The sequence below is a fragment of the Erythranthe guttata genome, chromosome 8 (genome assembly GCF_056151865.1).
Source record: "Erythranthe guttata isolate IM_541 chromosome 8, IM_541, whole genome shotgun sequence".
NCBI lineage: Eukaryota > Viridiplantae > Streptophyta > Magnoliopsida > Lamiales > Phrymaceae > Erythranthe > Erythranthe guttata.
This window is the reverse complement of record NC_142540.1, coordinates 6,189,682-6,202,165: the sequence shown is the minus strand read 5'-3', so window position 1 is coordinate 6,202,165 and position 12,484 is coordinate 6,189,682. Positions and strand designations below refer to the sequence as shown.

Genomic DNA, 12,484 nt, shown 5'->3' with positions numbered 1-12,484 from the left:
ATATGCATTGTTAACAGTTAAATCTTTTTAGTTGTAATTTAACTACAATGATAAGGTATGGTAACAAACATAGGGCTGTTTTACCTGAAAGTATGAAAAACGCTCGTTATCCGAGTTTTCGTCGACGGCTTTTGGTGAAATAAAAAACATCTCATGTAGTTTTAAGGCCAAAAAGACCCAATTAAAATGCTTGATAACTGTATAACCTGATCTTTTGAAATGACTACGCACGACAACATTCTTCGTGTGGTGTGCCAAAATCTTTAGAAACATTGCAACTTGCTCGGGAATGGTAACATTTCTATTCGGTTTAAGACCACCAACATTTTCTAAAACGTAACACAAGCGATAAAATGTTTGAATATTCATTCTCAGATTGTCACGACAAGTAACATCATCGAATCCAACAATTGAACGCAAGTAATCAAGTTGCGAAGGGGTTCTGCCTATCAAACTATAAGATCAATTGTTATTTGATTGGGAATCACTCAAACGACGACGGTTAAACTGCCTAAACATGTGCATAGATATTAAAAAAAATAGCCTCAAATTAAACATTAGCTGATGCAAGACAACTACAACATCTTCCTCTTGTTTTGACAAATTCATCGTAAGGCGATAAGTCCCTACAATATGCACCCAAAAATCATTCAAAAAATTGGTCGGAATAATGACATCGACAACATATCTGATACGACATAGTACACAACATTAGGGAAAAATAACCCAAATTCAGGCTACAATATGTACATAAATGTTAAAAATTTGGCTACAATATACACATAAATGTTACAAATTAGGGTAAACAAATAATGTAGTAATTAAACCTGTAAGAAATACAGAGTTTTAAACAAGAATTTCGGACATACCCGACTGAGTTAATTAATCCGACGAACCCGGTGTTTTTTGAAAGAGGGTATCTTTATACCAAATCACGAAACAAGCTTATGCAGAATATCAACTAACAACAACCTGAAATTGGTAACCATATTAGACGGATTTATGAAGTAGTGTGACTAATTAAAATACCAGACACGATGAACACAAAAATAAAATTTGTAACAAACCGACTTACCGGAGCAGAAGAACAATGACCATACCAACACAAACGACTTTCAGTGGCCGTGTAATGGTGCCGAGTGCCTACGGAGAGTAAAAGCCTCAGATGATATGCGCATTTTTAAGCTTCAGATTGAAAATTTTGAAAATGAAAACGGTGAAGAAGATGAAGAAATTACCTTCGTTTCGGATTAGGGTTTGCTAATGTCGGGAAAAGGGATTTTTTCACAAGTACTTTTTGTTTTTATATGAAAATAATCAGTATTACCTAAGTGTTGCAAGGGCAAAAATAATATTGCACAACCCACTCCATGATGGGATAAAAGGAGGACAGCATATCACGCCAATATTGGCGTGACTGCCAATAAATCATTTGAGGGATGGAAACTGTGGGCCCCCTTATCAAAGCCTCACCAAACAACCAAACCAAACATAATACACGAAGGTATTATTCATCCCATCAAGCCTAATATGGCAAACCAAAGAGGCCCTTAATTGATCTGCACCTACGCCTTGTCCCTCCGATCCTATTATATGTTAGTTTGCTAATAGGCTAGCTTGATCGTCTCATGCCCGGAGGCAGTCTCATGCACGGAGGCAGGCTGTCTCCGATCCTTTGTGTATGTCCTCGTCAACTAACTCATTATGTTGTGATTAGGGGTGTAAACGAGCCGAGCTCGAGCCGAGCTCGCCTTATTTCATGAGCTCGAGCTCGAGCTCGCCAAGGCTCGAGCTCGAGGAGCCTATAAATTTAGCTCAAGCTCGAGCTCCTTGTGTTTCTAAGGAGCTCGAGCTCGAGCTCATATACGAAACGAGCGCGAGCTCGAGCTCGAGCTCAAGCTCGGCACAACAAAAAATCCATCCATCAAATTTATTTTTTCAATTAAAAAAGTAATATTATTCTTTATTTATTTATTATTAATAATATCCATTATAATATATTATTAATATGTATTAAAAAATATAGATAAAAGGTAAGGCTCGCGAGCCTGCTCGAGAGTTGTCGAACAACTGAAATGAAGCTCGAGCTCGACTCGCCAAAAAGCTCGGGCTCGTGAGCTCGAGCTCGAGCTCGACTCGTCGAAAAAGCTCGGGCTCGTGAGCTCGAGCTCGAGCTCGATTTTTCGAGCTTGAGTACGAGCTTTTTTCGAGCAAGCTTCGAAAGCTCACGAGCCGGCTCGTCTCATTTACACCCCTAGTTGTGATTATTCGCCCGGGCTTAGGACCAAATAACATCAATATATCTAGTTAATTCTTTGTTGTCCTACTGATGAACCATGCATTGACTGGTGTCGAGTAGTTGACAATCATTACTCCGATGCAAAATTGTTGGGAATATTTTATAAAATTATGCTTATCCCACATCACTTTTGAAAACCTTTTTGAAATATAATATATTGAGTTATATAGATAATTAAAGCTTGAACAAGAAAGAAAATAAGAGACACCTTATGCGGGGATGAGAGTGTGGAGGAGATATTTCAGAAGTTACCAAATAAGTTGTTGATTAAAATGCCTATCAAAATGACTCCCTCCCTCTTTATGTTACATGCCATTTTCTTAACACTAAATACTACATCTTTATGTTATATGCCGTTCTCTCACACGATTCGTATGCCATTTTCTTAACACTAAAGACTACATCTTTATGTTATATGCGGTTCTCTCACACGATTCGGACTTGTTGATATTCAAAGCAATTCCTCCATTCGCACTCTTGGACTCCCTTCAGACGGCGGATCAACCTCTCCTGGGATCTTTTAAACACTTCTCCCGAGACGCCGATCTTCTTTGTGGTCTGGTAGAAGAAACTCGTCCTGTTGCCACACCTGATGTGTAGAAAGGGCTGCAGAACCGGCTGCACCCTTCAAAGTCTTTTTACAGGAATTTTTTTCGGTTAAATCTCCATGAGACGCATATGAGGTTGGGGGCCTTATATAGGCACGAAATTCACCATCCTAAACTTAATTTGAGTTCTAAGAAATCAATTTAACTAGGTAATGGAATTCTAGTCGATTTCTACTTCTATTCTAGATAAGAACAAAAGATACCTAACTAGAATATAATACATGAAAATAAATCTAAGTCCTAATAAAATATTACAAGAATAGGACTCTAATTAATTCCAAAATAAACATAGAAATAAATCTTTGCCAATCTGTTAATTTCAAAGTATGGCGGATTTCCTCAATCTTCACTAACCGAAATCTGGCGCCAACATAAGTTAGTTAAATTTCAAAATAAAGCATCATTATTGCACGAAATGGCACATATAATAGGGGCCATAGTAGTTCGTAAATGTCAGGTGCAAGCTTCTGCTTCGCTTGAAACAACAACAAATACAATTGAATATATAACTGACAAAAATTGGAAATAATTTTGAGTTGAGAAATGTGAAACTTGCTAATATATCTGAAAAACCATTACAACTACTAAAATAAATTGAAATAAAAACCTTCATCGCCGTCCTTTCCCACAACGTTTAATAGAATTCTTCCATGTTTCCCATTCAAAAACATGCCGCCAATTATCACTACTGGCAGCAAAGCTTAAACCTACCAAACAAGCACCAGATGCAAAAAACCAACAATGAAAAATGTTCCCCGCGTCATCAACCTCCAAATGGAATATACTTCCTGAATTTGTTCGCTCGGCTTCTTGAAAATAAGCTAGAAGATACGAATACGACGTACTGGATCACCAAATATCTAGTTCCTTCCACCATCAGCTGCCCTCCACGATACCTCATATCAGTACCATAGTTGTCTTTTATATGTACTTGTATATTGTGTGGATTAATTGCCTGCATTGCCAGAATATAACCATCAATTAGTTCAATAATTACATAAGTTAATCGCTTCTTGCTCGTCGTTCCAAAGAACATACCACATGCATGGTGTTTGTAATACTTTCGAATATCGAAATTATTATTAGATTTATAGATCGACACATGGATCCTGCAGGGGGATCGAATTGCTTATCACGCTTGAATCGACACTCAACTGTGACCATGTAAGACTCATTCTTGACGTAAACATATTCAAAGTCAATTTCAATGGAAAACTTGACAAACGACTTCTAGAATTTGTCGGCTCCACCTACAAACGCTTCGCCAACATCTTTTATCAAGTTAGCCCATTCAGCACTGAGCAACCTCTTACCACAGAGTGGGTGAATTACATTATGTTGCTCAGCAACAACCACATTTCTATCGTATTAAAACAACGATAACAACAGTTGCACTGGTTGCAATGCATTGCAACTATCCACCGTGACAACTTCACCTTCAGCTTCATTCACCATTACCTCAACACGTCCTATTTTTTTAAGTCTTTCATCAAGAGAAATGTGGATATTACATCTTTATCATCGGCAAGAATACATTCATCAAACACGTCAATCTTATATTTAAGCGTAAGGTTACGATCATTGATCACAATCCATTTTGACCAAACAATCTTTATGAACAATGCGTAATTAATACCAGCCGGCCATCTCTTGATTTCAACCGTTCCTCTAAATTGCAATCGTTCCTCTAAATCTGAACAAAATTGTAGCAACCGACTCCATCTAAAAATAATAAAAAAAACATAAACTATTAACACATGATGGTTTAGGAAATGTACAACAGTCCAACAGTAACACTATTTAAGTATTAACATACAAAATATTATCAACTCATAGTGTACACTATTAACATACAAAAAAATGATTTGGTAAACGTACAACAGTATGACCTATATTCGTTCTAATAATGAAAACCATATATTCATGTACACATATACGCACAAGAAAGAATAAATTCAAACACCAATTACATATAAAATTATCCAAGTCAAATTGTACAACAGTAATACACAAACAATAATATGGTGAAACTGAGTATATTATGAAACTATTATATGTATTAGCTTGAAACATATGAATACCTAAGAGAGAACTAGTATTGAATGTTCATGGAATAGTGTTTTGGGGGTGGTCACTACTAAAGGCAGATGGAATATTTGAAAACCACTTCGTACAATCTATGTCGATATTCACCGAATCTAGATAACGAAAATATTTGAAAACCACTATGTCTTCAATCGATGTCCACATATATTCGCCGTATGCATACTAAGAATTTCAAAAACACTTTGTGCAATCTGTGAAATATTTCAGAAAATTTTATGAAATTTGAGAAATCCCTCACAATGAAACGGTGCACCTACAATGAATGGACGAAATTTATTGGACGATACTATTGTAAACGGGGAGTGGCGATGCTACACCCGGAGATAATAACCAGGTGCCCCTCCTATTGACATGTGGCACTTAAATTAATTTTAATTAATTTTGCAATTCTAATATTCCTTATTAATCTTAATTATTTAGTTACGAAATTATAGTTAACAGAATCCCTAAAATTAAGGTAACTTAGATTTATTTTCTCTCTCTCCCCCTCTCTCTATCTCAAGACGCATCTCCATTTTCTTTCACCATTTTTTCTCTGCTTCTTTCTCTCTTGAACAAGAATAGTTTTTCTTACACTTTTTTTCGTACAAAATCTCAATATTTAGAAGATTATTCGAGATATATTTGCATTTATTTCACTTGAAGGTTGGATTAATTTGGGTCTCTAATTTTCTGAATTCCCTCAAATTTATTGAAATAATCTGCCGCCAAGATTAATTTGGATCTCTGCTTCCTGGAATCGAAGAGCGAAATGAGGGACATAAGAGTAGAAGCCATCAACTTTTTCGTGAGGCAACCGTATTTTTTTCTGTACCGATGTTAAGCCCAAATTGTTGGGATTGTAGTTGTTGTTTGAAGTTGAGATAGCTAAATGGTCAAACTTATGTTTGTATATGAACATGTTTAAAATTTGTGAGAATTTATTTAGTATTATATTGTATAGATTCAGAGCATTTACTCTATCATTTGCAAATCTTATTATCTTTGTACCTAAGTTTTTCATTCCAATTCCTTCTTCGAGTTTGTACTTGACAGGCTATCATGAAGTTATTTGTGTTTCTTAGACAAAAAAAACTAGAGAAGGGCTAATATTTGATTTGATATTGCATATGGTAGTCATTGCATACCTTGATACATAAATTACTCAAAGTTGAACATACTTCAGACCTTCTCGAAGCAACAAGATTTCTAGAAATGATTGGTAACAATTGCTCCTTTGGTGGTTCATGGATTGTGGAGCACTTCTGTACTAATGAAATTGTGAAAGTTCATCTAGTGAAGTGGAAAATGCAATTTTAGTTAATATGAGATTTTTCAATTATTTTTTATTTTTGAGGAAAGAAAGAAACCAAAGTTCACAAATGTTTCAAACTCATACAATTTTATTTAAGACAAAAACAAACAATTGTTCTGTAGTCTTCACAATTTCATCTCAAACACAAAATAAAATAAAAATAAAACAACTAACACAAAGCTGCCAAAAAAAACAGAGGACATAAACTAACACAAAGCTTCAAAATAAAATGAAACTAACACAAAGCTTCCAAAAAAACAGAGGACATAAATAATTGCAATTCAGACGCCACACAGCTATACAATTCCTACTGAAAGTTAGGGGGTCTCTCTTTGCTGCTACCCTTCATATTATTTGTTGATTCCTTGAAATCAAACATAACTAATAAGTATAACATACACAAAATAATTACATAAATACATTTTCATCCAAAATAATTATATTGAAATTTCAGAACCTAGCAAAACTACACAATGCATACCTGTAACAACAAAAGATCCTGATATTGGAACATACTTGAAGAAGGCTGACCAAAATTAATCATTGCACCATGTCCCTAAATATCCAATATAATGCATAAAATATATATAAGATGCAAAATATATTCATGTAAATTGATGTAAATAAAAACTCACCATTTGCATTGTCGGATATGATAGATTTGGGAAACCAATTAGCTTGATGTTCACTAGGCTGTGAGCCAAATGAGATATCTTGAGAATGATAAACAGTAGAATATTGTGAGGATGGCACACAAATAGATCCTTGTGAAGGAATAACACTAGAAGCTTCTTCTGTTGGTTGTACATTTATAGACACTTGTGACGACTGCGCTCTTTTGTTTGCACTTTTTGTTACCCTCTCTAGCAAATTCAAACAAACAAAAAAATTTACGGAACCTCATAAAACCAAAATAAAAATTATTGTGAAGATTTATTCAAAAAACTTACTTGAAGAGTCAATATTTCGTTTTCTTTTTTTACTCTTTGTATCCCAATGGCTTGACAATCGAGCATTATTGACTCCTCTTGACTTCACATAAAGAGGATTAAGCACCAACTCATCATTTATAACATTAGGTTCTTCCACAGCATCTAAACTTCTAATCTTGGAATCACGTGGCGCCATATCATTACTTTTTTTTAATTGCATGATCTAAACCCAACTTATCAGGTAAAGCATTTAGATTTGAAAAAATTCCCTCCAGCCCACTTCTCACCAAATTTCTAGTTTCGGGATGGGCTTTACTTCGCATTGTAAGATCATAACAAAACCTCATAGCATGGTTCACATAAACTGTCTGAGATTCATTATAGTCTACACAAGAACTTTCTTCATTGAAGCGAACTCTGTCCCTCACACTTTTTGTCCATCTCACTTTTATATACCTCGTAGGTATTTTATTCACATTAATTTGTTTAAAAACTAACAATGAATGTTTGCATAATATACCAACAGACTCAAATAATTGACACGTGCATTTTATTTCATGTGAACTCGAATCAAATTCAACTTTTCGAACTCGATTTTAATTTCCTTGAGATTTTACTTTAAACATGAATAAAGTGTCATTATTTGAAGTCTCTCCATCAAAATAAATGCCCAACGAGTTGATCAATTATGATTGGAACATATAATGCACCGTGTGAGTATAAATCGAAGAAGCATCTCTCAACAAACAATTAGTTTTTACAGCAAGCGTAGGCATCCCATGACGACATTTAAAATCATTTTCCTTTTCATCTTGGCGCCATTCATTTTGAATCTTTTCAAACCTCAGAACACAGTCGAACAAAGTATCGGTCCTCTTACCATCGAATTTCAAACTAGAGTTTGTGGACTCGCTTCTTGATGTAGCTTTAAGACCTCCACTGAATCTATGTTTACTGAAAGCAGTAGACCATTTATTTCTCAACTTGTACATATTGTTTAACCAAGAATGGTCATAAAGATTATTATCAGCAATCATTTTACTCCAAATATTCTCAAACTCTTCTTCAGATTCACAAAATTCCATACACTTATGAAACATATTCTTAAAATGTGAATTATTATTCAAATTACCAAAGTGAGAAGGAGCATTCTGATAGATATGCCATTCACACAATCGGTGTGCGAATTCGGAAATACAACTTCAATAGCATTTATCATTGCTTGCCATTGGTCTGTGAAAATAGTTTCTGGCTGCTTTCCACCCATAGACTCGAGAAATGTGTTGAATAACCACTGAAAAGATGACTCTGTTTCATGAGACATAAAAGCTAATCCGAACATCACATTGTTCTTATGATGGTTAATGCCCGTGAAAGGTGCACAAATCAGATTATATTTATTTGTTTTATACGTGGTATCAAATGAAACAAAATCACCAAAATCCTCATAATCGACCCGACTCCGACCATCTCTGAAAAAGAAATTGCACATCCTGTTGTTTTCGTCAACTTGAAAATCCCAGTAGAACAATATATATTTGTTCGATTTATTTTTAAAATGCCGAATCAACTCAGCAGCATCACCATCTTCAACTTGTCTGTGATCTTTTGCGATACGATTAATGTAATCGTATGCATCTTTTTTAAGAAAACCGACATTTTCTCTCCCATGTGATTCTTGTTGCAAGTAAGAATATGCATTGGATATCGAAAATCCAGCATCAACCAATGTTTTGAGTGTATTTCCTTTAGCATATGAAATACTACGAGCCGATCTCAACATATAACTTTGGTCGGGTGAGACCATGTCATGGTTATGCTGAATATCAAAAATAGTCACTCTCCATTCTTCATTTTTTTTTCTTCCAATCCTTAGTCTTGTTGTACAACCAAATCTTGTTTCAATCTTTAAGTATATCGGTTGTTTATTTTTAGCACTACGTTTCTCATCCTTTGTTCCTTTACAAGAACATTCAAATTCCTTCATATAAAGTTCTTTACTATTATCATGAAAGTAATCATGTTTTCCTTTTCTCACACTGAACCCTTTGATACGTCCATATTCACAATATAACAAATATGCATCTTCAATACTTTTCATTTGTTGACCCACGCTTAATTTGCGTTCAAATTCTTCAACCAATGACTCGTTACGTACCTCTACATTGTCTGACTCTGAAAATTGTGCAGGTGTATATTGCTTTGAGCTTATATTCGCATATAGTAAATTATGATCCATTCCTAAATATTTACATAATAAAAGTTAGAAACAATGAAAAAATATTAGTAATCTCTTTGATAGAACTAATTCAGATGTATGATGTAGTCAATGACAATGTAGTCAATGACGTCAATGACAATGTAGTCAATGACGTTTTTGTTGTAAGTCATCAACAAGAATTTTTTATTAGTAATTAATGGGATAAACAAGTTCAACTATACCTTTAAAATTTTTTTCCAACTGCAACAATGGAAGAAGAAGTCGAATTCTGGTGGAAAAACAAAAGGAAACGTGCAATATTTTGTCGTGCGAAGAAAAATAGAGGAGTCGTGGAATAGAAAATAAATCTAAGTTACCTTAATTTTAGGGATTCTGTTAACTATAATTTAGTAAATAAATAATTAAAATTAATAATGAATATTAGAATTGCAAAATTAATTAAAATTAATTTAAGTGTCACATGTCAATAGGAGGGGCACCCGGTTATTATCTCCGGATGTAGCATCGCCCCTCCCATTGTAAACGTGAGAATGTGCGCAATCAGAATGGAAAGATTCATTAGTTCACAATATACGTCCATATATATACGAGGCTAATATATATATATCTCGTAATTAAAACAAATGTTTAAATATAATTTGAATTTATTTCAAAAAGTGAAATATTTTTTGGGTCCATACTAAGAGCAACTCCAATGGGAGTATCAAATGGATTATCAAATCCATAAACCACCTTTTTGATATTCCAAAATCAAAATTTTCCACTCCAATGGGAGTATCAAAATGGGTAAGTATTTTGATATTCTACCTCTTTGAATGTAAAAATACATCCTGGAAATTGAGTTATCAAAAAAATAATTACCTAAACATCCAATCAAAAAATGACACGTGGCAATTTCAAATAAAACCACTAAAAAACTTCCAATTGATTATCGATTTAGATAACCATGGTTGGAGTAAATAAGTTGCAAATAGATATTAAAATATTATCTTAATTATCAAATGAGTATTTGATAATCCAATTCTGATGTTTAGCATTGGAGTTGCTCTAAGTGCAAAAGACATTTTGGGGGTGTTTATCAAATAATTCCTATTTTAAATTAAATAGTTAAATACAGTTGTTCTCATGCATGACACGTGTAGTGTTTTGGTATTTTCCTTTTGAAATACGTTAGTAATGTCCACAAAAAACAAAAAAAAATATTTGCATGATTTTAGAGTCTTAATTTATATGGAAAGAGAAATAGTGTAGTTATTGCATGACAGCTAATAATAAATCTTACAAGTCCAAATACCAAAGGACTTGATAAATATAGGATACGTTTTAGTAAACGTATAATATTTTATTTAGGACTTTGCTAAATAGCCAGAATCTGGCTGGCCAAAATAGCATTTATTTCACTTTTTTTGTTTTCTTTATATATTTAATACCATTTATGCCCTTAATTGTTTTGTTTCTAAAATATCTTCCTAATTTCTCTCCCTATTTTTCCTCCTAAAAAATAGAACCACTCAATTCTACATTTTTAGTTTTTACACGGTAATAATAATAATAATAATAATAATAATAATAATAATAATAATAATAATAATAACAACAAAAAAAGGACGAATTATAATAATAATAATTATTATTATTATTATTATTATTATTATTATTATTATTATTATTATTATTATTATTATTATTATTATTATTATTATTATTATTATTATTATTATTATTATTATTATTATTATTATTATTATTATTATTACAACAAAAAAGGACGAAATATTCTCACCTACAGGCTACATCACTATTATGAAAATGTGTTGCAATGGAGAAAGCTTAATCGATTCAAATCTTATGATTGACAATTTGATTCTTACGATTTTTACGAATTATATTGTATTACTTTTTATGATATAATTCAATTAAAAATGTATTATACTTTAATTATAATTAGTTAGTTCCATTAATATGTTCTTGTCAATACTTTCTCCCTCTAAAATACAATTATACCAAGTATTAAAATAAAAATAACAACATAATATTTTAATACTACTAATCATCTATAGTTTTATTTTAAATTAGGAAGATTAATTGGAATGAGTTATGATCTATTTTTGTTAAAATAAACATCATCTACATTTTTCTTATAAATATATTACTGTCAATATTTGTCCTATATAGAATAATCAATAATTTCCATACGTTATTGTCAATAATTGATGTCAATCGATTAAAATTTTTGAAAAAAGTTTAAGAATTGATAGGACTTGAGCATAATTAATCCAAATCTTCCTATTTGATTAACTACATATTAAAAGAAAAATCACATATAATATTATTATAATCCTCATATATACTTTATAAATAAACATCTGATATTATTTTTTATTAAAAATTATCACACTATCGATTTTAATAACATAAGTGAGCTTGTATTAAGTCATGCATTTGCATATATTTAGTTAATTCAATTATTTGTATTTTTTAATAGTGGAGATTAATAATAATAATAATAATAATAATAATATTGAATATAATAATTAATGATAGATATTTGGGGAGGTCGAACAACGACTCTTTATATTTTTTAAATTTATATATGACATTTATTAATATATTACTGAATATTAATAAATAGGAAAATTAGTAATTTATTTAGTATTATTTAAATAACAATTATAAATCTTTTTACAGAATTGGATTAGATATATATTTCATAGTAATGTTTTAAGGATTTCATCTGTCCCAGTGGTTTGTTTGATGTTGTGTACAATAGGTTCACCCGAGTTCGACTCTGGGAGACAACATTTTTTGGTGACATAATCTTATTTAATATCCGGTCCCCGGGTTACCAGAGTATTCAAATTAAAATATTAACTGTAGGGCTGGGACTGGGTTGGTTTTTATCCACCAACCGACCCATTACCGACCATATTTTTAGGCGGATAATCAATTTTTAACCGACCCATTGGATCGGGTCAAAAATTTCAACCAACCCATCTATAATGGGTCGGTTGATGGTTTTTAATA

The 12,484-nt window shown here is 32.5% G+C and overlaps 1 protein-coding gene and 1 long non-coding RNA gene across 2 annotated transcripts; both read right to left on the bottom strand.

Moving 5' to 3' along the window:
- Nucleotides 1-500: 500 nt before the first annotated feature.
- LOC105951139 (uncharacterized) lies at nt 501-1,297 on the bottom strand. Its single transcript, XR_016033090.1, has 4 exons — nt 1,239-1,297; nt 1,076-1,143; nt 870-972; nt 501-626 (listed from the first exon to the last, which is right to left on the bottom strand). It is a non-coding gene; the product is annotated as an uncharacterized LOC105951139 (long non-coding RNA).
- Nucleotides 1,298-7,925: 6,628 nt separating this feature from the next.
- On the bottom strand, nt 7,926-9,478 carry LOC105973144 (protein FAR1-RELATED SEQUENCE 5-like). The gene is made up of 2 exons (XM_012998164.2): nt 8,372-9,478; nt 7,926-8,327 (listed from the first exon to the last, which is right to left on the bottom strand). The coding sequence occupies exons 1-2, from the start codon at nt 9,476-9,478 to the stop codon at nt 7,926-7,928; spliced, it is 1,509 nt and encodes a 502-aa protein (XP_012853618.2).
- Between the last annotated feature and the right edge of the window lie 3,006 nt (nt 9,479-12,484).

What these genes read in the sequence shown, in the direction of transcription:
- LOC105973144 (XM_012998164.2), bottom strand. Translation starts at nt 9,478, where the DNA reads ATGGATCATAATTTACTATATGCGAATATAAGCTCAAAGCAATATACA. An exon ending in GAATGCTCCTTCTCACTTTG is followed by an intron (nt 8,328 to 8,371) that starts GTAATTTGAATA and finishes ATGTTTCATAAG; the next exon opens with TGTATGGAATTTTGTGAATC.